Here is a 25,557-nt window from a genome sequence, read left to right on the forward strand (position 1 = left end):
CCCAACCCCACCCATCTGGCTCCCCAGCTCCTCCAATGGAGACCTCCCCTTTCCTCCCAGCGGGAAGGACTAAGTCTAGACGGATGGCTCAGGAGGCTTGGTGTGGGGTCCTCAAAGGGGAACTTTAGACAAAGCTCCAGGGAGCCAGGAGGGCCTGAGCCCTCCTGTCTAGAGGTGGCACAGGGTGTCAGCTTCACCTTTCCAAGGATGTCAGGAAAGCAGACCCATCTGCCACCCAAGATCCTGCCACCAACGTGATCCCCACTTGCCTTCCACTACCCCATCTTCATACAATGGCTGCAGGAGCAGTTGCTCAGAAGTCAGACCCTCTCTCATTCTCCTCAAACCCAAGGACTTCTTGTCTTACCTGAAACATGAACGGAAGGCCTTGGCATAGTCCCCATAGCTCTAGACCTGCCACCATACTGTTTCCCATGACTTACCTGATATACCACAGAACTGACTTGTATGTGACTGCGTCCATGGTTTCTTACCCATGCCTGCGACCTCACTGCCCAGAACAGTGCTGGGTGCAGGACCAGCACTTGCTCAATGTGGGAATGAAAGAAAAAATGAATGCAGGCACATGGATTCAAGTGTGAGCCCTCCATTCCCTTGCTACGGTAGGACACATTGGCAAAGTCATTCAACACCCCCCCCCCAGCCTCAGTTTCCTCATCTGTAAAATAGGGCAATTACCGAGACAGAGAAATGACCCAACTGAAGCCAAAGGGTTGTTGCCAGGGTTGGAAGAAGGAGGATGCAGCCCCCATGCCGGCAGCAGGAGGAGCTTTGGTCAGGTCACTCGGGAGAGCACACGGACGCCCCTCAGGGACCCTCATAGCCCCGGGGCAGGGCACAGGCCTGCGCGGCAGAGCCTGGGCTGAGGAGGGGTTTTCCCGTGGTGTGCACGGGAGGTGGGAGGTGGGGTGGATTCTAAGAAGGTGGGGGTGAGGTGGAGAGGAGGGGCCGGGGAGGGGGCAGGGGGCGTGTCTGCCCCTCCCCCGAGGGCTCGAGACTGAAGGAATGCGCACCCCTTGCTCCCCAAAGAGCTCAGCAGGTTCCTGAGTTGAGGTTGGGGGCGCGGGGCGGGGTGGTGGGGACAGGGAGGGCGCCCATCGCCTCCACACCCAGGACCCGGATTCCGCTCGGAGCGGAGCGACGACGCGCGGCCCTGCGTCCAGGTAGGGGTGGGAGGACGCGGGATGGTCTCTGGGCACTGACCCGGGTGTCCCAGCCTTCCTCCTCGGCGGGATGACGCCTCCCGAGGGGGCGCGGGGAAGTGAGGGCGCCCCCTCTCCCTCCCGGCGGGGGCGGGGCGGAGCCACCCCGGGTTGGAGGGTCCCCCCAGGGGAGGGGCTCGGGGCGGGCGCCGCGGGGCGGCTCCCTCGCAGTCCCGCCCGCCCCCCAGCCGCCTCTGCCGCCGCGCGCCGCAGCAGCGCCGCCTTCCCTGCGCAGTCGGTGTCTCGGCGTCGCTGGGTGAGTGGGGGCTGCTGGGGCAGGGGCCGGGGGGGGGCACGGGGAGGGAACCCCGGAGCCCCGGGGCCGCGTCCGGGGCTCTCCGATCCCTGGGGTCCCCGCGGGAATCCTCCCTCGGCGGGCGGGCGCGGGGAGCGGGCGCCCCGGGGGACGCGGGGCGCTCTCCAGGGTCCTGAACGCCTGCGAGCCCCGTTTCGGCCGCCCCGGGGCGCCCCCTCCAGGAGGGGACACGCGCCCCCGAGGCCGGGCGGATTGAGGCGGGGATGGGGGGTTGGAGAGGGGATCAGGGCGGGTCGCTCAGGTCCGGCTGTGAGGTTATTCCCATTTGGGGAGCTGGGGAGGTGGGTGTACCCGAAGAAGACAACAGAATCTTCTTCCCTCCGGGAGGGGTCATTCCGAGGGTGGTAGAGAGCAGGGGGCACCGGGGGTAGCTCTCCTGCCCCGCAGATTCCTCTGCCCCCACCCCGGTGACCCAGTTCCTTGGACCTTGAGGAGGGGGGTAAGGGACACACTCCCATGCTCAGCCCTACGCATTTCCTCAGTCCCTTCCCACACACTTGTTCTGTGGGTCCTCAGCCCTGGGGCTGATCTAGAAAGGAGGGGGCCCAACTTGGAGAAACATGCCTGTGACACACCGCTGAGGACGCACAGGTCCCCCGCACACTCCCCTGCCTGCCCCTCTTTCCGTGTGACAGGGGCACACCTGGTCACCCGCACCCGAAATGCACATGCACAGACATGGAGGGAACACACGGGGAGACAGGCAGTGCAGAACCAGGGCGCAGCACCGTGCGTGAGCGCATGCATCTCAGCCCTCGCCCACCTGCATGTTCATGGAGCTCCCTGCACAGGCACGCACAGGGAGGGACCCCTTGCCCTGTCTCACTCGCCTTCCCTGTGTGTGTGTGTGTGTGTGTGTGTGTGTGTGTGTGGCAACTGCACACACCCCTACATCCCTGCCTATCACCACCTGGCTGCCTCCCTTGCCTTGCTGCCCACCTTGCCTCCTGTTCCAACTCCTGCCCTGAGGAGACCTTTCAGGACTACTAGGGGAGGGTTAATAGGCCAGGGGCTTCCCTGTGAAATGAGCCCCAACAGGTCTGGGAAGGCCTTCTGATCCCTCTCCTGGGACCTAGGAGCATCCCAAGGTGACAGGGAGGGAAGAATGACAAGGGTGCCTCAGGTCCCACGTGCAGCTGGCCGTGTGAGAGGTGTCGACACGCGAGTTGGCATGTGATGGCGTGTGTGAGACATGTGGGGTCGTGGGCTGGTGTGCCTTCATGCACAGGGTAGAGGAGCTGCGCGTGGTGCCCTGTGTCAGAATGTGAGTTGTGGGGCCAAAAGAATGTGGTGTGTAGAGGCGTGATGACCCGTGGGTGGTGCGAGCTGGTATGTGAGTGGCGTGGATTTGGTGTGTGGCCCTGTACATGCATTTGCATATTGTGCTTGATTTGGTGTGGCATCTGGATTACCTTTAAACCATTTTCATTTAGGTTATTAACAGTTATCAATGCAGGCACAGCTCTAAATGCTTCCTGTGTATTAGCTAATTTAATCCCCATGACAATCATGTGAGGTAAGCGCTATTATTACTCCCACTCCCCGGATGAGGAGGAGAGGTTAAGGAACTTGCCCAAGGTCACCAGCTTATAAGAGGCAGAGCTGAGCTTCAAATCAGGTGAGAGGGCTCTGTAGCCCAGGTTAGCACCTAGCCAGGGCTGTCCCTTATCAGGCCCATCTGTAGGAGAGCAGGGCAGTGTCTGGTCTGCAGGTATATTTTGTGAACGGCAGGCGTATGGGAGCACTGATTGGACAGTGGGTAGAGGGCAGGCCAGACGGTCTCTCTGCAAGGTCTTTCTGGTCAACTGTGAGAGTTGGCTTTGTTTTGCAATGGCTGTGTGGGCTTCTCTCTTCTCTGAGCCTGCCTTCTCCTCTGGAAAGTGGGGATAAATCACCTGATGTCCCCTTGGGGAGTTGAGAAGGTGTGTACTCTGGCACCCAGAAAGATTCAGTAAATGTCAACCCCTTCCTTTCCGCTTTCTCTCTCTCTGGGGTCTCAGTTCCTGGGGACATGTGAGATCACAGAGGTGGGGCACCTGCGTGCGGCTGTGACCCAGGGCCATTTCCTTTTCTCCTGCTGGGTCAAGGGAGAAGTTAAGGGGCCTTTCTGGAGTGCTGTCCAGTAAACCACTCCTGTCTGTCCCTTTTGGGGACCCAGGTGGGACTTGGCGGCCATGGGCAAGCAGAACAGCAAGCTGCGGCCCGAGATGCTGCAGGACCTGCGGGAGAACACGGAGTTCTCAGAGCTGGAGCTGCAGGAGTGGTACAAGGGCTTCCTCAAGGACTGCCCAACAGGTATCCTCAACGTGGATGAGTTCAAGAAGATCTACGCCAACTTCTTCCCCTACGGCGACGCCTCCAAGTTTGCTGAGCACGTCTTCCGCACCTTTGACACCAACAGTGATGGCACCATCGACTTTCGGGAGTTCATCATCGCACTCAGCGTGACCTCACGTGGCCGTCTGGAGCAGAAGCTCATGTGGGCCTTCAGCATGTATGACCTGGACGGCAATGGCTACATCAGCCGAGAGGAGATGCTGGAGATTGTGCAGGTGGGCTGGGCCCCTCAGTGCCAGGCATAAGCCTGGCAGCTTCACTCACCACTCTTAGAGTCATTCCACAAACCTGGTAGGCCCACGGTGGTAGGTGATATTCCTACCATCTCATAGACAAAGTTCCTCAGTAGGAGAGCCAGGTACCTGTCATCCTTGCTACTCAGGAAGCTGAGATCTGGGGATCATGGTTCAAAGCCAGCCCAGGCAGGAAAGTCTGTGAGACTCTTATCTCCAGTTAACCACCAAAAAGCCAAAAGTGGACCTGTGGCTCATATGGTAGAACACTAGGCTTGTGCATAAAAAGCTAAGGGTCAGTGCCCAAGCTCTGAGTTCAAGCCCCAGAAGCACACACATATGCACGCACATGCATGCATACACATACAATAATCATTTCCAATTTAAATAGCTAAGAAAACTCCCCTATACCTTGAGCCCAGACTTCGCAGTTAATATTTGGCCTCATTGCTTTATCTTTATGTGCGTGCCAAGCTTTTCTGTGATTCTCAATGAGAAAGATAAAGGATGTATTTCCTAAGAATAAGGACATTCTCTTACATAACCCATAACATGATTATCCAAGTCAGAGCATTTAACATGGAAACAATGCTATTATCTAATCTACAGATCATATTCCAATTTTGCCAACTGTCTTCATGATGTTCTTTATAGTCTTTTTTCCTAGTCCAGGATTATGCTTTGATTTTTTTTTTTTTTTTGGTCATTCATGTCTCTTTAGTCTTCTTTAATCTGGAATCATCCCTCAACCTTTCTTTATCTTTCAAGACTTGACATTTCTGTAGAATACAGGAAAGATGTTTTATTTTTTCCTCCTCAATACTAGAGTTTGCACTCAGAGCTTTAGGCTTGTTGTACAGGTGCCTTACCACTTGAGTCATACTCCCAGACTCCCAACTTTTTTTTGAAGCAGGTCTTGCTATTCTAGGCTGACCTCAAACTTTCAATCTTCTTACTTCAGCCACCCAAGTGCTGGGATTACATGTGTGGGCCACCATACCTAAATAAAACATTTTTTTTTGTACTGGTGGCAATTGAACCTAGGACCTTGTCCTGTGAAGTCAAATGTTCTACAACTGGGCTACTTCCCCAATCCATAGTTATGCTTTATTGATCCTAATTTATCAGAAGAAAATGCTCAGAGAGGTCAAGGCACTTGTTCAAAGCCTCACAGCCAAGCTCCAACAACCATATTTGCTCTAGACACTCAGTTGCTTTCCCTTAATAAAAGGAATAACCCAAACACTAGGACTGAGTTAGATGTTTATTTCCTTGAATCAGTAAATCCTTTTTTTTTTTTGTGGTTCTGGGGTTTGAACTCAGGGCTTCGTGCTGTTAGCTGGTACTCTATCACTTGAGTCATGCCTCCAGCTCAGTGTACCCTTACCACAACCCTATGAGGCTCAGAGTTGGGGCATGACTTGCCTAAAGCCACACAGTACATAGGTAGAGTTAAATTCAGGCTGGCCACCCCTTAGAGCTGCCTCTGTTGACAGGTCTTGATTCCTAGCTAGATTTGGCTTGCCTTAGCTCTTAGATGTCTCCCCAGAAAAATGGGCTCAGTGATGCTGTCCTCATGAGACTTATAGACCTGACAGGAATGTCTTTTTTCTTTCTTTCTGGTTTTGGGCTTGAACTCAGGGCCTGAGGGCTGTCTGAGTTCTTTTCAGCTGCAGGCTAGTGCTCTACCACTTGAAGCCACCGCTCTGCTTCCAGCTTTTTTTAAAAAATGATTAATTGAAGAGTCGTACAGACTTTTCTGCCTGTGTTGGCTTGTGTACCCTGATCCTCAGATCTCAACCTCCTGAGTAGCTAGGATTACAGGTGTGAGCTATGGGCATCAGGCTAGGAATGTCCTTTCTTAGCACAAATTTAAGCATGAAACAGATTTGCTTCCAACTAAAAACCTTCCAGAGCACCCATCCCCTTCGCTAAGACAGAAGACAGTTAGGACTGTTACTATTGCAGCCATTTCTGAATCTTCCCAGCTCTCCCTGCTTGTAAAGTGGAGACCACTGAGGCCCTGCTTTGAAAGGGCTACTGCAGGATAAAGCAGGTGATGGTTCTAGCCAAGGTGCTGGTTCTACCCTGCAGGTATTCAGTCAATACCAGTGACTGCCAGCCATCATTGCCTCTTCCACACACCCTTTGATCAAGCCAGCATTCCTGAGATGTGCCAGAGTAATCCTGCATACAGCTTTACTCAAGCTCTTGTCCTCTCTCCTTTCTGCATCTCCAGTCCCTTCCCTTCTGCTCCCCAGCTCCATGGACGGCTCCCTTCCAACTCCTCCAGCTCTAGCTGGACTTCAGCTTTGGCTCTTCACTTGCTAAAGGTCTGACTTGAGTAGCACTGGTTTCCTGGGGGAAGGGATCCAGTCCTTCTGCCTCCTGCCTTAATGTTTGACTCTCACTTCTGAGGGTTAGGCATTCACTCTTGTGTTTCTGGATGATAGGGACCTTCCGGGGTCCTGATGGAGGGGTGGAGGCAAGCAGGGTGGCGGAGGACCATTCAGGGATTGGCTGGGTCCCAACCAGTCCAGAGGACATTTATGGCAAAGCATGAATGTATGTATGAATGGCTGCACTAGTGTGAACTGGTAAACCTCAGCTGGACTGGTGGAGCTGCAGTATCTATTATCCCAGAAAAACCAGTCCTAGTCCTTGGAAATCTTCAGGACCTCTTCACAGCCAGCCTCATCTCTCTAAGTCCTGGCTTCCTTTATGGCAGCCCAGAGGCTCCAGACAGCTAGTGCCGACAGAGCTCTGAACCCCAGTGTCTGATTAATGACAAGTAGGCTCCAGTGAAACTCCAGTGAGCAATAGCTCTAGACAATTAATTAGAAGGCTTGTCACAGGGGACTGGTCACTCTCTAAGCCACTGCTGATTCCCTGTCAGGGTCCAGTCCTGGGCCAGGTGGAGAGCACTAGAAGGGAAGACATTGTGCTTCTGAAGGGCTTCCACTCTGGTGGGAGAGATCAATGTCCAGGCCATGGTGATCAGCTTTGTGACAGGATAGTAAGAGGGACACCTGGGAGCCCAGGGGACAGAGATGGGAAAGCCTGAGATCCCAGTGGGTGAATGACAGTAATAGGAGCTGCTATTTAGTGACCATTGTTACTCTAGCCACCATTGTTCCAATTCTTCTGCCTCATTTAATCCTCTACATAATCCTAAAAAGGGAGATATCCAAGGCTACCCTCAAGTGAATAATGGACCAGGATGGTACTCCAGGTCTATCTGACTTTGGAGCTTCTACGATTCCTCCCACCCCACTGCCTACACATGCAGCCAGCCACTAAGAGCAGTAGGTTCAAATCAAGTCTCTGTAATCAGTTCCTCTCCTGAGCCTCAGCTTTGTATCTGGAAAAAAAGTGGGGGGGCAGGGAGGGAAGATTGTGATGCCTGCTTTCAGAAGCTGTTGGGATGCTTAGAAATGCTGCATGCAAGTCAGACACTGGTGGCTCACACCTGTAATCCTGTCTACTCAGGATGCTGAAATCTGAGGATTAATACAGCTCAGGTAGGAAAGTGAGTGAAACTCTTATCTCCAATTAACTAGCAAAAAGCCAGAAGTAGAGATGCAGGTCTAGTGGTAGAGTGCCAGCCTTGAGTAAAAAAAAAAAAGACAGGGTCTGGGAAGGTGGCTTAGTGGTAGAGCGCTTGCCTTGCATGCATGAGGCTCTGGGTTCAATTCCTCAGCACCACATAAGCAGACAAAACTGGAAGTGATGCTGTGGCTCAATGGTAGAGTGCTAGCCTTGAGCTGAAGAGCTGAGGGACAGCACCCAGGCCCAGAGTACAGGCCCCATGACTGACAAAAAAATAAAGTTTGGTCTAGATAGGGCTAAGAGGAAGAGTTTCTGGGGGCCTGAGTGGGAATGAGAATGGAAACTATCCAAGTAGTCAAGAATGACCAGGCTGGGCTGGGAAGGTGGCTCAGTGGTAGAGCGCTTGCCTTGCATGCCTGAGGCCCTGGGTTCGATTCCTCAGCACCACATAAGCAAAAAGAAAAAAGCGGGAAGTGGTGCTGGCGCTGTGGCTCAAGTGGTAGAGTGCTAGCCTTGAGCTGAAGAGCTGAGGGACAGCGCCCAGGCCCAGAGTTCAGGCCCCACGACCGGACCCCCTCCCCCCAAAAAAAGACAGAGTCCAAGTCCTGTTTAAACGCCAGTATAGGCATGCGCGCGTGTGCGCACACACACATACACACACACACACACACACGCACACACACACACACACACACACACGCGCGCACACACACACACACACACACACATCAAAAAAGAAAAAAGGAAAGAAAATAAACACTGCATGCTGAACCTAGCACCCAGCAGCTGCCTGATAAAAGTAGATAATATTCTTGCTCCAAGCAAACACTGTAAATGCTGGGAAATCTGAGAGGACCAGAGCTACTTGATTGTGGCAGAATTAGACACCCTGAGGAGTCCAGTGGTGACGGGTCAGAGGTGGGCAGTTTGTGAGGCATCTTGGTCTTTAAACAGGCGTCTCTGCCACCTGTCAGACAATGTACTACTGGGCAGTAGCTCAATGTCCCAGGTTCTTTTCTGAATGGTGGGATTAGGAACAATCCCACAGAGATACAGTTTATTCCCACAAGGTTCCAGGTAGCAGATTGCATCCTGACCCACCCTGGGTCTGAGAAGGGCTCGCTTGGAAAGCATGGAGTAAACTGAGCCCCACGGAGGAGTGGGAGGCAGCAGAAGGAGCGTGGGGCAGCATCCAGAAGGAGCGGATGCATGGCAGGCCTGGAGGGGGCCTGTGTGTGACGGAACGAGGGGGCGGCCTGCTGGGCTGGGGACATGGCAGTGGAGATTTGTGTTTGGGAAGAGCTTTCAGAAGCAGCAAAGGGACAGACCACAGAAGGAGAGAGAGGCCAGAAAAGAGCAGCACAGAGGCATAAGCCAGACTGGAGAGTATATGCCATGGAGAAATAAGGATGGCTTCCTGGAGGAGACACCAATCTGCAAAAGCTGAAGATCGAGGTGACCAGTCTGGTCATCTGGGGCACAAGGAACTGAGTCCATCCCATAGGCTGAGCACTTCATGTTATGTACATTTAGTACAGAAACCCACCTTCACTTTGCTTGGGGAGCAGGAGGCAGCTGCCACCTTCAGCCAAGCAGAGCCCAGGCTGTCCCTGAGCAGGCAGGTGTGCATTTGCATTTCATTTGCATAATCTCCACCCCCCAGAGACTGCAAACCAGTCTTGCTCCCCCTGCCAGACAAAGGGGTACTGCAGTCTAGTGCCCCCTGTTGACTGAGTGCAATGCCCTCCAGAGTTTGGTGTTCCCAAGCACTGACATGAACTTGGCACTGACCCCCAAACCTGTACCCCACAGTTCTAGGCCCTTTGTTTGGGCCTCAATGTCCTCCAACACTACCCTCAACTTTTGGCCCCCTCTAGGAGTTTTCAGGCTGTGTTGCCTTTGTTTCTGCCACAGACAGGCCAGCAATTCCTTTCCACCAGCTCATCCAAGACTCCCTGAGAGTGATTGGGTGTTGGCAGGGGTGGGGGGCCAGGGGGAGGAGAAGGGGTCATGGAGTTTCTCTCATTCGCTGCCATCCCCTTTCTCCCACCCCTAGGCCATTTACAAGATGGTTTCCTCTGTGATGAAGATGCCAGAGGACGAGTCAACCCCTGAGAAGAGAACTGAGAAAATCTTCCGCCAAATGGACACGAACAATGATGGTGAGAGCGGGGGTGGGATGAAGCACCCCTCCTTCCCTCTCCTGCCCCCCAGGGTGGTGTCTGCATGACCTCCATCCCTCTCCTGCCCCCCCAGGGTGGTGTCCTATACCCCTCCTTCCCTCTGCTGGCCCCAGGGTGGTGACCCATACCCCCCTTCCCCATCATCATCATCATCGTTTCCCTCCATTCTGCAGGCAAGCTGTCCCTTGAGGAGTTCATCCGTGGGGCCAAAAGCGACCCCTCCATCGTTCGCCTGCTGCAGTGTGACCCCAGCAGTGCTTCCCAGTTCTGAGCGACAGGAGCCAGGCCCTCCACCCCGCCTTCACCGGCCTTGCCGGCTCTCAGCTTCCTCTCCTTTGTGTCTATCCAGGCTGGGGGCCAGACAGGACTCCCTTCTGGGCCTGCACCTTTGGGTGGGGGCCTCTGGCAAAGGAAACCCTGAAAGCAAGGGGCCCAAGCAAGCACGTGGCCAGCATCCTACAAGCCTCGAGGCAGTGTCTGCCCTGCCCTTCCCCAGACAGCCACAGCCCTGGGACGCCCACCTCACCAGAGGGAAGGCTCCCCCTTATATGAGATCTCAGCCTGGGTGGAGGTGGGACTCCCTCTCAGGAGAGAAAGATTGCAAAGCTGTGGGGCTTTGAGGAAGAAACACCCTTGAATCCCTTTCCTGCAGGAGAGCCCTAGCCTTTCCTGCCTTGAAAATGGAAAACCTTCCAGGATTCCAGCTGCCAGCTGTGGGTCCATGAACCCTGCCTGCCTTTTAGCACTTGGATGATCCCTGCCAGTCTCACAGAACACCGATCCACTGCTTTGTATTTTGCCTCACTACCTTCACACACACACACACACACACACACACACACACACACACACACACACACTCTCACACACACACACGGGCAGAGCCCTCCACAGCATTCTGAGTGGGAAAGAAGTGCAGGCCCCTGGCCGAGCCCCTGTCCCCCCCTGCATGCAGCCAGATGGAGCATATCTCTGTTCTTTTTAATAACTTCAGAATAAAGTCTCGTTTCAGTGCAGTGGGCTGGGTGGTTGGGGAAGGAGTTTGAAAATCTCTCTTGGGTGCCAAGGGATCCATTGAACCCGCTTTGGCCAGCTCCAAGAGTCCTAGGTCCGCCTGGGCCTCCATGTCCACCTGGGCACTGATCATTGTTGCTGATTGGTTGTAGGTCCCAGTGGCCAGGGGCTGGGCAGTATGACGATCCTCAGAGGGTCAGTGGCACCAAGCTGGTACAGCTCAGCAGGTCATGGCTGTCCACAGGCTCTGGGCTCTCCTGTATCTGCAGAGACACAAGAACCCACTGAGCCCCCTGGGTTACTCCAGGGATGAGGTGGCAGAAAGAGGTGGGGCAGGGCAAAGGGTATCACCACCCCCTATGCAAATGCCAGGCCAGATCCTTGGAGTCTCCTCCATTCAAACTGGAAGCTTCCCTTAAGACTCATTCTGGGCCTTGGGAGAGCCAGGTGTCAGCTGTATCTTAGTGGGAAGATCTGACCTCTCTGGTCCTCCAAGCCTCTCCTTTTGATCCCGAGGAGAAAACTTTTGCCCTATTTTCAAGGTTGGGACCCCAACGGGGGTATAGAAGACCAGCCTGGGCTCCCCAGCTACAGCTGGCAGGAAACATAGGGAGTCAGGCTCTGGAGGGGACTTACTGCGGGGTGGCTGCTTTTCCCCCACCAGGGCCTCAGTTCCAGCAGCTGGTGCATGAGCTGGGCAGAGCGCACAGCAAACACACTCTCCGTCACGCAGAACACTAGGGAGGTGGCCCAGAGGCACAGGCTGGAGCTCTGCGGGACACGGGAGGCAGAGATGACTGCCTGAGGTTGGGGGAGTCGAGGAGCAGCCTCCAACAGCCCTGCCCACTGCTGTTAGGGGTCTGGGTACCACCCATATCAGGCCAAGGCACTTACATAAATGCGTGTGGGGTCAAAGGGACAGTCAGGCGTGAGCACCAGCAGTTCAGCGTTCCCAAAGGTACAGGCAGCCAGTAATGCCCGGCCTTGGGTGGCAAAGGTCACAGCAATCGAGGCCAAGAGGCCAAGGGCACAGGTCACAGAGAAAAAAGCACAGGCCACACTTGAGCTAAACACTGCCCAGCGCTGGAAGGGCAAAGATCACTGGTCAGTGACATCAGGCGTGGCCCCCAGGGCAACACTGACTTCCCTGATGGTCAGCTGGGTCCTTAGGGCCACCGCTGCTTCTCCCCACAGCCCCATCCCAGGAAATGCCACATACCAGGGTGTGGCTCGGGAGGTATCGGGACAGCACTGCAGCTGCAATGCCCGTGGTGATGACCTGTGGGAGGACTCAAGTCAGCATGATCCCAGTGCAGGTAGCAGGGAGGGGAGCAGGTGCAGGTCTGGACCACACCCGTGCCCTGCCCCTAACCCCCATCTTATGCTTGGCTTTGGTTTCATTATCTCCATCTTCACACAGGAATGGCTCCTTCATGCTCCAGCTCTACAGTGATTTTTTTTTTTGGGGGGGGGGCGGTCATGGGGCTTGAACTCTGGGCCTGGGCGCTGTCCCTGAGCTCTTCAGTTCAAGGCGAGTGCTCTACCACTTGAGCCACAGTGCCACTTCCAGTTTTCGGGTGGTTTTTTGGAGATAAGAGTCTCATGGACTTTCCTGCCTGGGCTGGCTTTGAGCTGCGATCTTCAGGTCTCAGCCTCCTGAGTAGCTAGGATTACAGGCGTGAGCCACCAGTGCCTGGCTACAGTGATGGTTTGAAAATCACTCTCTGGCCTACAACCTTCTATGACACCCTATTGACTACAAGGCTGAGTCTCAAAGAGGGACCTGCAGATCTCAGGCCTGCAGATGCATGCCAAGGAAGTGTGTGAAGCCACAGGGTACATGTGATGGGAGACGATTTGTGGAGAAATGAGGTAACACAACTGGCAAGGGACTAAAATTAAAATTATGATAAAATGAATCAGGGCCCTTTATAAAGTAGAATTTAAAAGCCGGAGGAAGTGACGTGGCTCCACCCCCATCAGCTCAGGTCCACTCTGTGCCATGGCCCTCCATCACTGCCCTGCATGTGGGCATTTCGAGCAGCTGCTCTAGAAACTGCCTGTCCAGTACCCTCTCTCTGGGAGCTGCCTTCTGCTCTTCTGCTGTGAGCCCGCCCTGCTGCAGGCTTCCTACCTACCCCAAAGGCAGTCCCAAATGGTCACTTCCCTGTAACCACTTGGGACCACGGAGCTTGAAGAAATGGCTTTACTTCCACTGTGCAACCTCTACTCAACTCACTGCCTCAACCTCTCTGGGTTAAGCTCCGCTCGGCAGCTGGAAGTCACAGGAAGGACAATGGTCTCAGGGTCAGACCGGAAATGGATTCAAATCTGGCTTGGCTTTTTTGAATCATGCACCTCGAGTCTTCTGTTCCTCCTTTGTAATACAGAGACTGGGAGCAGTGAGCATTAACTGGGTAAATGAGGGCAAAGGTGAACTGGTCCAGCCCCAGTGCCCATCCCGGTAGCCTTGCTAAACCCTGGGCCCTGCCTTCCTCATGCAGCTGCACAGAATAGACTCCCAAGGACACAGCACCCAGCAGCAAATGCCCTGTCCACAGAGCCTCTCCTGCTTGCAGGGGCCAGGTTCACCACGCCTGGAAGCCAGCTGGCTGGCTGAGCTTTCCAGTGCAACCAGGCTTCAAGAAGGAGCCATCCCTCAGCCGGGGAGGCGAAAAGGATAGTGCTGACTCTAAACGCAGATGACTCCCCAATGGTGCAGTGGCCTCTGCTGACAGCCAGGTAAGAGCCGCTTCATACATGCAGTTATCAGACAGGGCATCATGTGGCCAACTAGGTATCAAGTACTTGTTGTAGACCAGGTCTAAAGCTAAAGCTCCCACCAAGTTGTTTTTCTCAGTGTTGGCAGAACACCAGTCCCACCTCCACACACAGCATGGCTAGAGTCTGTACATGGAACGCCATCCCAGCTTCCTTTGCTGCCTGCTAGACCTAGCATGCCACATACCTGGGTTAGTAATTGCAACCCACCTGTGAACTCCTACTCATCCATCAATACCCAACGAGGAAGCCTCCACCTCTGTAAAATGCTGACGTTCCTTCTGTCCCACAGTGCCTTGACTATGTATGGTAATAATCCTCACAGTGGTGCACTCTAATCATGTGTACTGTGCTAAGTAAGCACTTGATGTGGGTGATCTTAGTACTTGCCAAGACCCTCTGAGGTAGACACTCTTACCATTTCATTTTGTAGCTAGGAAACCAAGGCAAAGAGAGTCTGAGTGACTGGTAAATGGTGTATGGACCAGGGTTATGCTTGGTTTCCTGCTTTCCCAGGCTCTTCTGGAAACCTATTAAAGACCTTCCTCCTTCCTTCCTTCCCTCTCTCCTTCCCTCCCTTTCTCCTCTTCCACCTTCTTTTTTTTTTCTTCTTCTTTCTCCCCCCCCTCAATCCCCGCACCCCATTCAGGTATTGGAGTTGCACTCAGAATCTCACAATCAGCCTTTTCACTCAAGGCTGGTGCTCTATCACTTGAGCTACACCTCCACTTCCAGCTTTTTGCTGGTATTAATTGGAGATAAGAGTCTCACAGATTTTATCTGCCCAGGCTGGCTTCCAACAGAGATCCTCACATCTCAGCCTCCTGAGTAGCTAGGATTGCAGGTATGAGCCACCAGCGCTGAACAGCATGAAAGATCTTTCAAACCCTTCCCTCCTGCTAGCTACCCTCCCGGCCCACCCATACCACAATGGCAGAAGTGACAGAGAGGATGTTGACCACGCAGTACTGCAGAGCCACGGCGTCTCGAGGGGTCGTCACGTAGCGCAGCACGGTGCCGTGCAGCACAGCCGCTGTGAGGAAGCTCATGTGGCCCAGGACCACCAGCACCAGGCCTGTCTTCATCAGCATCTTCTGGAAGCCATCCACACTCAGGCCACCTGTTTGGGACAGCAGGTCAGGGCCATGGTGAGGATCGTCCCGAGGCCTCGGAGGGATGACCTTTGAGTTCTAAATCTATGGGTGGAGCCTTGGTTTCCTCATCTGTAAAAGGGCTTCACAATTCCTTTTATGAGAGTTCTTGAAGCTATATGGTTAGTGAAGCACAGTACTGGGGCTTGAACTTGGGTGCTTTATCACTCAAGCCACAGCTCCACTTCCAGCTTTGGGGTAGTTAATTAGAGATAAAAGTCTCACAGATTTACCTGCTCAAGCTGGCTTCAAACAGGGACCTCACATCTCAGCCTCCTGAGTAGCAGACATAAGCCACAAGCCAGGCAAGGGGAAGGAATCTTGTTAGTGCTTTAGCTCAGTCTTCTCTGGAAGTACTGGGATAAGCAAGGTCTTAGTTCAGGGAGCCCTGGGAGGGGTGAGGCTGGGACCAAAGGCAAGTCCTCTCTGAGTGGGTCTGGAGCTTCCCACCCTGTGGTCACATCCCAGCATCTGGACCCTCTCCTTGGGCAGCTCTGGCTCTTCCTAAGTTGTTCTCTGCAATGGCGCCCAGAGCCCCTGGCTCTGCCTTGGAGGTGACACACCATGCTGACCCTCTGGCCCTGGGGTCCTCTTTCTCTAGCAGCTCTATAAGACTACAGGAAATGAGGTCAGGCCTCAGAATTGTGGTTACACCCTTTCTTGTTAGGGCCCCCCCCCCCCCCCCATGGGACCTGACTTGGAGTTCCTTCCTAGATCTCCATCTCCTTATCTCTGGCAAAGGAGATAGATCCTATTTTATATATGGGAGTTCCACAGCTGAATAAACAGAAGAAAAAGCCGGGCAAAGCCATCACCACACTGCCTGTGCTGAACCCTGGGCCAGAGGTAATTCAGGGGGCAGGGAGGCTGGAGTCCATTCAGTATCAGCTTCCTGCCAGCCTGCATCCAGTTCTTATGTTCTCTGGGCCGCAGATTTTTCCCTGAATAAAAGGGCGCAGGCCTGGTTTAGCTGGTTTCTAAGTCCCCCTACAGCCTGAAGGGTGGGGGACCAGGACTGGGATCAGTAGTAGACTGTAGACGGGCAGGACAGGCACGTGGAACTGGAATCGCTTCCCGAAGATGAGCGTCCGGCCAGACAGGAAGAGGAAGGGCAGCTTTGTGACCCACCTCACCCCATCCACCCACCCACCCTGGGCTCCGGGCTGGGCTCCACAACACCAGCATCCTGGGACCAGGGCCTGGTAGAACAGGGCAGTGCCAGCCTCGGCTGTTCCGAGAGAGGGGCTGGCGAGCTTTATAAAGAAAGCCTGGCTTTATTTCTAAGCACTGTGGGAGCATTTGGCACGGCGGCTGGCACTAAGCTAAATTCGTGCGCATGGCAGTCCCCATGCTCCACAGAAGGAAACTGAGGCTCAGGAGGTGTCTCCGCTAAGGAGTGGAGACTTCCCAGGGCCGTGGGACGCCCGACGGCTGCAGCCCAGTGCCCAGGCTGGGGAGGGGCGCGCCGGTCCGGTCCCCGCCCCGGGGTACGGGACCCCTGCCCTCCCGGCCGGGGGGGGGGGGGCGGAGGAGGGGCGGAGGCGAGGCCGAGTCGCGGCCCTGGATCCGGCCCCCCGGAGCTCCGGGCAGGTGGCGAGGGGGCTGCTCTCTATCCCGCACCTGGAGGCTCTCTGGGCGGTGAACGCGGGGGACAGCGGCCTAGGCACCGCGAGCCGCCCCGAGAAGACCCTCAGCAGCTCCGTCCCGCTGCCGGGGAAACTGAGGCCCGGACGCCGACGTCATCTGTCCCAGGCCACCAAGTGTGCGGTGGGGTTTCTGCCCCGTCCTGCGCCCTCCGCCCTGTGCCCCCGTCCCGCACGGGGCCGGGGCCTCCCGCGCGCCCCCGCCCCGCGCCCCCGTCCCGCACGGGACCGGGGCCTCCCGCGCGCCCCGCGCTCACCGACGCGCAGACACATGTCGCTCCCGCGCCGGTCGCCGCGGCCGGCCGCCGTCAGCGGGGCTCCCGAGGCTGCGGGCCGCCGGGGGGCCCCGTTCCCATTCCGCGCGCCCCGCCGAACCGCGTCGCACCCACTTCCCGCCGGGGCGGGCTCCGCGCACCGGCCGGCCTCCCTTCCCGGCACCCCCTGGGCCGCTCAGCCCGGACGCCCCGAGGTGTGTCCCCGCCGGCCGGTCGGACCGGCTCGGCAGCCCTGGGCCCGCGGGCTGAGTCCCCGCCCCCGCCACGCCCCCGGGCCCCGCGTACCGGGCGCGGAGCCGCCCCGCCCCGCCGCGGGGATGCCTGTCCGCTGGGGGGAAACTGAGGCCCAGAGAGGCGCCCCCCCACGACCCCCGCGATCGTCCTAGGCCGTGAGCATGGCCGCAGGGACCAGGTGGGCAGCAGACAGCATACTCCCCCAGGGTGAAGGCTGGGAATAGAGTGGCCCAGGGTGGAGTAAGAGCATTGCCTGGGGACCAGGTCTGATTTGACCTGCGGTGAGACCTCAGGCTAATGACTTTCCCTCTCTGGGCCTTCCTTTTACTGCGGGGAGTGGAGGTGGGGGAGGGAGGGCGGAGTGAGCCCGGGTCTGAGTCTAGCCTTCCGAGGTGAGTAAGGTCTTGGAAAATCAAGAATAATCCCTATCTGCCGAGGCCACGGTGAAATCAAATGAGATGTTAAAATAAGAGAAAGAAATGTCGTAGCCTGGCACCGCAGCCTGTCATTCGAGCAACTCAGGACGTTGAGATCTGACGTTCATGATTTCAAGCCAGTATGTGCAGCAAAATCTCTGTGAGGCTTATCTCCAATTAACCATCAAAAAGCTGAAAGTGGAGCTGTGTGGCTCAAGTCTTAGAGCACCAACTTTGAGTTAAAAACAAACAAACAAAACTCAGGGGTAGCACCCAGGCCCGGAGTTCAAGCCCCAGGACTGGCAAAAAGAAGCAAGCAAGCAAACAAACAAGAAAGAAAGAAAGCACGCCTTAGAAACTCCCTAGCACGTCTATTTGTGGACCACGTGTAGGCCCAGCAGCACTCACAGTAAGAGCACAACCAGACCTGGCTTTCAGTTACTGAATCTTAGCTGTGGATTACATAAAGTGCCAGGGTGGGCCAAACAGTCCCTTGCTTCATCTGCAGTGTCCCTGCTGCAGTAGAGATCTCCTTATTGTCCTTTGGGTTGTCAGGGCTGGTCACTCACCAGGATTGCTTCCATGGAGTCAATGAGTTAATGGGAACCTAGATTCCCCACCCAGGTCAGTGCCCAAGCTCCCCATCCTGGCCATGTTGAGACCATCTCCTTGGACTTCCTAGATCTTTGGAGCAGGCCTGTGGGGCCTACTTACTGCCCTCTTCCTGGCTGACCTGTGTTCCCAGTCTGCGTCCAGCTCCTCACTGATCTTGGTGGCAGGTGTAACTTCTGGGTCTTTTTTTTTTTTGGGGGGGGGTCCGGTCGTGGGGCCTGAACTCTGGGCCTGGCCACTGTCCCTCAGCTCTTCAGCTCAAGGCTAGCACTCTACTGCTTGAGCCACAGTGCCACTTCTGGCTTTTTTTTTTTTCTTTTTGCTTATGTGGTGCTGAGGAATCGAACCCAGGGCCTCAGGCATGCAAGGCAAGCGCTCTACCACTGAGCCACCTTCCCAGCCCCACTTCTGGGGCTTTGGAAATGGCACCAAGAGAGGGTGTGGAGCCCTTAATTCTGGGAAGCCCTAGGTGTCAGCAGTTTACCTCAAAGCACAGTTAGGCAGACCATCTGGTAGACCCTCAGCACCTGGACTTCTTTGCCATCTGCTTTCTAGGGGACAATGTGCAGTGGTCAAGGATGGAAATACTGACTTGTCAAGAGAAGAGAAGATGGAAGAATGTATTCACCATACTGCTAACACCTGACTGGCATTCAAATAGCAGTATCCACAGAAAAGTTCTAGTATTCACCTGGATGTACTTTTTTCCACCTTGCAAATGGCCACGCATCTGTAATTAGGGTCCAGCAGCTCCATTTCCTACACAGCAGACTGCAAAGAAATTTGCTGCTGTTTAGGGTCGAGCCCAGGGCATGGTTCCTAGCAGAAGCCAGTGACATCAGTGAGAACCAAGATATGGGGGGCCTGGAGGAAGGTAAGGGACAGGTGTCGCACTCTATTTTTGGAAGCTTACAGTTAACATTTATTCATGATTTGTTAAAAAGAAAGAGTCCCTCAGACCTGTACCAGTGGCTCATGCCTGTTAATCCTAGCCAGTCAGAAGGCTGAGCTCTGAGGGATGTGGGCTGGAATGTCTGTGAGGTTTTCATCTCTAATAAACTAGCAAAAAAGCTGGAAGTGGAGATGTGGCTCAAGTGGTAGAGCATTAGCTGTGAGTGCAAAAAAAAATTAAGGGGTAGGTAGAGCCTAGGCTGTTGAGTACCACCATTGAAATAGAGGAGGGGGAGAGAGAGAGAGAGAGGCAGAGAGAGAGAGAGAGAGAGAGAGAGAGAGAGAGAGAGAGAGAGAGAGAGAGAGAGAGGCAGAGAGAGAGAGAGAATATGAACACGAAGGAAGGAGGAAAGAAGGAAGGAAAGAAGGAAGGAAGGAAGGAAGGAAGGAAGGAAGGAAGGAAGGAAGGGAAAAAAGAAAGGAAGAAAGCCCGCTGTAACAGCTTCTGGATACAAAGCTATCTCCCACTATAAGGTCTGAGGTCAAATCTCAGGTGTGTGAGTGCACGTGGTGGCTTCTCTGTCAGTCATCGTGGGAGTAACCTTGACACTGAGCAACTGAACCTGGCTGGAGCTTTCTGGAATCCAGTGGGGAGCAAACCTTTCAGGTATTTGCTTTCAGATACATAGATGGTGATGCTCTTTTTAATTGTGGGACAATTCCAATCGTTAAAGATAATCACACTACTTTACAGATGAGAGAATTAAGGTCCTTAGAAAGGTAAAGGACTTTTCCAAGATTACACAGCAGAGAGCTGAGACTTGAATTCAGGTCTGTCTGACAGTGAAGGCAGTTCCCGACTTTTTTTTTTTTAAATGCCTGTGCTGAAGCTTGAACTCAGAGCCTGGACACTGTCTGTGAGATTTTGTGCTCAAGGCTAGTGCTCTACCACTTGAGCTGCACCTCCACTTTTGTTTTTTTTCGTGATTAATTGTAGATAAGAGTCTCATGGACTTTTCTGCCCGGGCTGGCTTTGGAGAGTGATTCTCAGGTCACAGCCACCTGAGTAGCTAGGATTACAGGCATAGCCATCCGTGCTTTGTTAGCTCCTAACTTCTGAGTGTGCATGTCGCAGGATCTGGAGATCGGTAGGCACCTCTTTCCTTATTGCCAGGTGGCCAAAGTCCACCAGTCCCAGCCAGTGGATGGCCTTTGCCTCTGTTCCCTCCACCTTTTCTCACACTGCCCTGAGATTCTTTTAGCTGCCGTTGGCTTGTCCTCCACCTCCTCACTGGGACATTCTGGCAGCTAGTTTGCTGCCATTCACTCCCCTGGCTTTGGTTTTCCTGTCTGTGGAAAGGGGTGAATGGCTTGCTTTCCAGGCTCTTAAGGTTCCTGTGCATTTGACTTGAGAGGTGAGAAAGGGGGCTGAAACCCTGGAACATTTAACAACCAGGTGTGGCCAAAGAATCTTTTCAGGGTGCGGCACCCTGTTGGTGGTGTGCCAGTGGGTAGGGGGGTTCAGGCTTTAGTGTCTCTGAAACCTCTCTTTAATTTTCAAAAAGTCCCCAGCAACCATTTTAAGAAGAGTTCCTCAAGTAAATAAAGCACCACTGCAATATATATATAGTCCTGGTATTGAGGCTTGAACTCAGGACATGAATGTTATTCCTTAGCTTTTTCCAGTCAAAGCTACAGCTCTACCGGTTGAACCACACCTCCACTTCCAGCTTGTTGGTGGTAATTTGAGATGAGAGTCTCACAAACTTTCTACCCAGGCTAGTTTAGAACTGTGATCCTTAGATCTCAGCCTTCTGAGTAGCTAGGATTATAGGCATGAGGCACTGATCCTTAGCATTGGTGAGTTTTGTTTTTTTTTTTGTTTGTTTTTTGCTTTTGGTTTTTTAAGAAAATATATTTAGCCAGGTGCCCGTGGCTCACACTTCTAACCCTAGCTACTCAGGAGGCTGAGATCTGAGGATCACAATTCAAAGCCAGCCTGTTCAGGAAAGTCTGTGAGACTCTAACCTCCAATTAACCATCAGAAAACTGGAAGTGGTGCTGTGGCTCAAGTGGTAGAACCAGGTAGTGCCCAGGCCCGGAGTTCAAGCCCCATGACCAACAAGGAAAAAAAAAAAAATATATATATGCTATTTCAAATTGTGAATGATCTAAATAGAATATTTGGTTTTGTTTGGGTCCGGTCATGCCTGAACTCTGGGCCTGGGCGCTGTCCCTCAGCTCTTCAGCTCAAGGCTAGTGCTCTACCCCTTGAGCCACAGTGCCACTTCTGGCTTTTTTCCTTTTGCTTATGTGGTGCTGAGGAATCGAACCCAGGACCTCATGTATGCAAGGCAAGCGCTCTACCACTGAGCCACCTTCCCAGCCTCTCTCCTGTCATTCTTATGTCATGCTTTTAATATGATTTCAGACTTCATATTGAGAATAACTTTCACAAATTGTGTTGAGTTTTGGTATAATATCAAAAGAAAATATACAAATTTTCTAAAAAGGCTTTTATACATGTGTGCTTAATTTTCTTCACATGCTTTAAGCAAAACACTGTGTCTCAACAGACTGCATAAGTAAGCAGATATATATATATATATATAATTTTAAAATTTTTTTTAATTTTTTTTTTTATCGGTCATAGGGCTTGAACTCTGGGCCTGGGCACTGTCCCTGTGCTCTTCAGCTCAAAGCAAGCACTCTATCACTTGAGCCACAGCCGTACTTCCGGTTTTCTAGTGGTTTATTGGAGATAAGAGTCTCACAGGCTTTGAACTGTGATCCTCAGATCTTAGCCTCCTGAGTAGCTAGGATTACAGGTGTGAGCCACCGGTGCCCGGACTATGTGTGTGTGTGTGTGTGTGTGTGTGTGTGTGTGTGTGTGTGTGTGTGTATTTGATTTAAAATGTGTTATTTGTGTGAAAGTTATGTTTATAATTTTATTTTTAAATATTTAAAAAATTCTTAAGTTTGATCGATAATACAACAAATATCCATAACAGAACCACAGTCACAAAAGCTCTTTCACATCTCCAGGAGTCTTTTTTTTTTTTTTTGTCAGTCATGGGGCTTGAACTTTGGGCCTGAGTGCTGTCCCTCAGCTCTTCAACTCAAGGCTAGCACTCTACCACTTGAGCCACAGTGCCACTTCTGGTTTTCTGGTGGTTTACTGGAGATAAGAGTTTCGCAGACTTTCCTGCCCAGGCTGGCTCTGAACTGTGATCCTCAGATCTCAGCCTCCTGAATAGCTAGGATTACAGGCATGAGCCACTGGCTCCAGGAGTCTTGAGGCCAAAAAATTTGAGAAAACAATGCTGTAGATAAACACTAAAGCCAACCTGCCTGAGACCTTGGTGCACTGGTGCAAGGGAAATGTGAGAATCACAAAGGAGCAATCCTGTGGCAGAGGAGGGAAGAGGACTCACATGAAGGTCTGTGGTGTGTATTCTGTCATCCAGATCAAGAAGAATAAAGACTCCCTGCCTCAGTAGATTGAGATTGACTGCCTTGTTTGGGGTGTATGTGTCAGATGCAAACACTTGGTTCCTAGGATGGCAGTATTGGGAGCTGTTGTGGACTTTTAAGAGGTGGGGCCTAGTGGGTGATCCATCTCCTTCCTTCCTTCCTTCCTTCCTTCCTCCCTCCCTCCCTCCCTTCCTCCCTCCCTCCCTCTCTCTCTTCCTCCCCTCCTTCCTCCCTCCCTCCCTTCCCTTCTTTCCTCCCTTCTCTTTCCTTCCTCCCTTTTCTCCTTCCTTCCTTCCTTCCTTCCTTCCTTCCTTCCTTCCTTCCTTCCTTCCTTCCTTCCTTCTTTCCTTCCTTCCTCCCTCCCTCCCTCCCTTCCTTTCTCTCTATTAGATTATACTAGTTGAGTGGGGGGGAGTGTAGTTGTGGAGATGGGAGGAAAGGGATGGTAGGGGAAAAACAAAGGAGGAGGCAACAATGCTTGATAGGAAATGTACTCATTACCTTGCTCATGTAACTGTAACCCCTCTGTACAGTATTTTCACAATAAAAAACTTATTAAAAAAGATTATACAAGCTGGGCGCCGGTGGCTCAGGCCTGTAATCCTAGTTACTCAGGAAGCTGAGATCTAAAGATCACGGTTCAAAGCCAGCCCGGGCAGGAAAGTCCGTGAGACTCTTATCTCTGATAAACCACTAGAAAACCGGAAGTGGTGCTGTGGCTCAAGTGGTAGAGTGCTCGCCTTGAGCTGAAGAGCGCCCAGGCCCAGAGTTCAAGCCCCACGACCCACCAAAAAAAAAAAAAGAAGAAAAAAAAAGATTATACTAGTTACAAAAAGGAGGATTATATTGTTATATATCCACACATTAACAATATACTCCAATCTCTCTCCCTCTATCACTCTCCTTTCACTCCAAGTTCCCTTATTCTATTTTCATAGTTGTAAATAATCTATTTTGACTGTATTCATCCTCTTTCAATTTTGTATTTATCTACCCTCTATTATTCTTTATCCCTTCTTCCTTCCCCATTTCCTGGGGCTAAACATCTTCGTTAAACTTTCTTAGTTTTGTGCAAAACCACTTTCCTAAAGGATATGTAACTGACTTGTTCACATTTGGATAACAAAATGATTGATGAACAGGAGAGTAAATTATGGCACCTGAACTTGCTTGGTGTGCCAAGGAAAGCAAGGATGTATCTCTCAGGAAGAGCAGGCCTCAGCTCAGGGCCTCCATGTTCAGCTCTGCTTCAGACCGCTGTGAGCACCAGATGTGAGGACGCACCACCGGCATGTACCCTGTTGGAAAGCTCTTTGTCTAACTCCCAGTGGAGACAGGAAAGAAGAACACGAGTGAGGTGGGTTGTTCCTCCAGTCTCCTTGCTTTCACTCCCTCCCATTTAGCTTCTACCTAAAGAGAAGAACACTTAGAAGCTGGGCACCAGTGGCTCATCTCTGTAACCCTAGCTACTCAGGAGGTTGAAACCTGAAGATTGTGGTTTAAAGCTAGCCCAGGGGGGAAAAAAGACTATGAGGCTGCTACCTCTGATTAACCACCAATAAACCAGCAGTAGAGTTGTGGCTCAAGTGGTAGATAACAGCCTTGAGTGAAAAAGCTAAGGGACAGTACCCAGGCACTAAGTTCAAGCCCCAGTACTGGCACACACACACAAATTGCTTTTAGTATTGAGAGCAAGACAATCTATTGGAACGTTGTTATAGTGGTTTCTTTTTATTTATATTTTGCTGGTACTGTGGTTTGAACTTGGCCTGCATGCTTGTTTGACTGGTGCTCTTCCACCTGAGCCACACTTGAAGTCCAGGTTTTTTGCTTGTTCATTGGAGAAAAGAGTCTATAGAACTTTTCTACCCAGGCTGGCTACAAACCTTGGTCCTCAGATATCAGCCTCCTGACTAGCTAGGATTATAGATGTGAGCCACTGGTACCCAGCTTCATGTGTTAGCTTTGATGCTCCCTCCTGTCCACTCAGTAGCCTCTGGAAGATCCAGGGAAAAGCTCCTTCACCTTTTTAGATTCCAGAAAAGTTTGGGTTTGCCTTTAATGTCTCCAACTTCAGTGATGTCAACTGTGCCCTCTGATGACTGAAATTCCACAGCAGGAGAAAGGGGCAGATAGTTATCAGCCTTTACAAGGGCTTACTAGGCATTTTGGCTGTTCACAGTGTCAACCAATCATATTTCTCATTGTCCCACTTTGCTACAAACTGACAAGGGAGGTCCCCCTCAGGCCTGTGGCCAATCCCTCTGCCAGTGCCTTGGACCAACATTCAGTCTCCTCCCTTTCCTCCTCCTCCTCCTCCTCCTTCTCTTCCTCCTCCTCCTCCTCTTCTTCTTCTCCTCCTTCCCAGTCCTGAGTCTTGGACTTAGGCCCTGGGCAATGTCCCTAAGCTTCTTTTGCTCAAGGCTAGCACTCTACCTCTTGAGCCACAGAGCCACTTCTGGCTTTTTCTGTTTATGTGTTGCTGAGGAATCAAACCTAGGGCTTCATGCATGCTAGGCAAGCACTCTACCACAAAGCCATATTCACAGCCCTTCAGTCTTCTTTTTGTGTGTCAGTGTACTGGTACTGGAGCCTGAACTCAAGACCTCATGCTCTTGCTTGGTATATTTATGCTCAAGACTGTCACTTTACCACTTGCCACACCTCTACTTCCAGCTTTATGCTCTTCGTTGGTGAGAAGAGTCTGTTGGGGTTGGCTTTGAACTTGGATCCTCAGATCTTAGCCTCGTGAGTGAAGAGGATGACAGGCATGAGCCATCAGTGCTTGGCTAGCCCTCTGTGTTCTGAAGGACAAAAACTCATTAAACTTCTTCCCTCTTCTCTGGTTCTTTCTCCCTCTCTACCCTGTGGGTTTTTTTCCTTCTTGTGTCTGGGAACATGTTTAAATCTTTCTCACTAAATACAAGTGCCCTTCGCTACAGAGCTGGCCACCATCTCCACCTTCTCACCTCCCACTCACTCCGAGCAGAAGGAAATCAATTTTCTCAGCCGCCGTCTCCTGAAATTGCTCTTTCTGAAGTTCCCAATTACTTTCTTCCTGACAAATCCAGTCTCAGGCCAGCCCGACCTGCTTGAGTGTCAGCTGACACGTTCCTCTCCTGGAGTCCTTTCCAGCTTGGCTTCTACCCTTCTGCTGTTCCAGCTTCTCCTCCTCCCCTTTTTCTGTCCCCGTTAACCTCGTGATGAGGATAAGAAAGCCACTTT

At 52.7% G+C, this 25,557-nt stretch overlaps 2 protein-coding genes across 5 annotated transcripts; one reads left to right on the forward strand and one right to left on the reverse strand.

Moving 5' to 3' along the window:
* Window positions 1-1,130: 1,130 nt before the first annotated feature.
* Window positions 1,131-10,857, forward strand: Hpca (hippocalcin). Of its 2 annotated transcripts, none has more exons than XM_070008849.1 (4): window positions 1,131-1,184; window positions 3,698-4,091; window positions 9,715-9,820; window positions 10,015-10,857. In XM_070008849.1, the coding sequence occupies exons 2-4, from the start codon at window positions 3,714-3,716 to the stop codon at window positions 10,110-10,112; spliced, it is 582 nt and encodes a 193-aa protein (XP_069864950.1). In that variant the 5' UTR covers window positions 1,131-1,184; window positions 3,698-3,713; the 3' UTR covers window positions 10,113-10,857. The 2 variants fall into 2 exon arrangements, with proteins under 2 accessions (XP_069864950.1, XP_069864949.1); XM_070008848.1 differs by lacking the exon at window positions 1,131-1,184 and adding an exon at window positions 1,405-1,479.
* Window positions 10,802-16,912, reverse strand: Tmem54 (transmembrane protein 54). 3 transcript variants are annotated; one of them, XM_070008845.1, is made up of 6 exons: window positions 16,688-16,912; window positions 14,563-14,756; window positions 12,075-12,134; window positions 11,750-11,938; window positions 11,492-11,626; window positions 10,802-11,118 (listed from the first exon to the last, which is right to left on the reverse strand). In XM_070008845.1, exons 1-6 carry the CDS (start codon window positions 16,701-16,703, stop codon window positions 11,044-11,046), a joined length of 669 nt encoding a protein of 222 aa, XP_069864946.1. In that variant the 5' UTR covers window positions 16,704-16,912; the 3' UTR covers window positions 10,802-11,043. The 3 variants fall into 3 exon arrangements, with proteins under 3 accessions (XP_069864946.1, XP_069864947.1, XP_069864948.1); XM_070008846.1 differs by lacking the exon at window positions 16,688-16,912 and adding an exon at window positions 15,021-15,038; XM_070008847.1 differs by lacking the exon at window positions 12,075-12,134.
* Window positions 16,913-25,557: the final 8,645 nt, after the last annotated feature.

The sequence above is a fragment of the Dipodomys merriami genome, unplaced genomic scaffold, assembly GCF_024711535.1.
Source record: "Dipodomys merriami isolate MVZ:Mamm:240054 unplaced genomic scaffold, mDipMer1.0.p SCAF_71, whole genome shotgun sequence".
In the NCBI taxonomy this organism is placed as follows: Eukaryota; Metazoa; Chordata; class Mammalia; order Rodentia; family Heteromyidae; genus Dipodomys; species Dipodomys merriami.

Excerpts from the sequence above, each read along its gene's own strand:
- Hpca (XM_070008849.1), top strand. The coding sequence starts at position 3,714 with ATGGGCAAGCAGAACAGCAAGCTGCGGCCCGAGATGCTGCAGGACCTG. Across the intron at positions 4,092-9,714 it reads AGATGCTGGAGATTGTGCAG|GCCATTTACAAGATGGTTTC; the intron begins GTGGGCTGGGCC and ends TCCCACCCCTAG. Across the intron at positions 9,821-10,014 it reads AATGGACACGAACAATGATG|GCAAGCTGTCCCTTGAGGAG; the intron begins GTGAGAGCGGGG and ends TCCATTCTGCAG.
- Tmem54 (XM_070008845.1), bottom strand. Across the intron at positions 11,627-11,749 it reads TTGACCCCACACGCATTTAT|AGCTCCAGCCTGTGCCTCTG; the intron begins GTAAGTGCCTTG and ends CGTGTCCCGCAG. Across the intron at positions 11,119-11,491 it reads GGAAAAGCAGCCACCCCGCA|ATACAGGAGAGCCCAGAGCC; the intron begins GTAAGTCCCCTC and ends GTGTCTCTGCAG.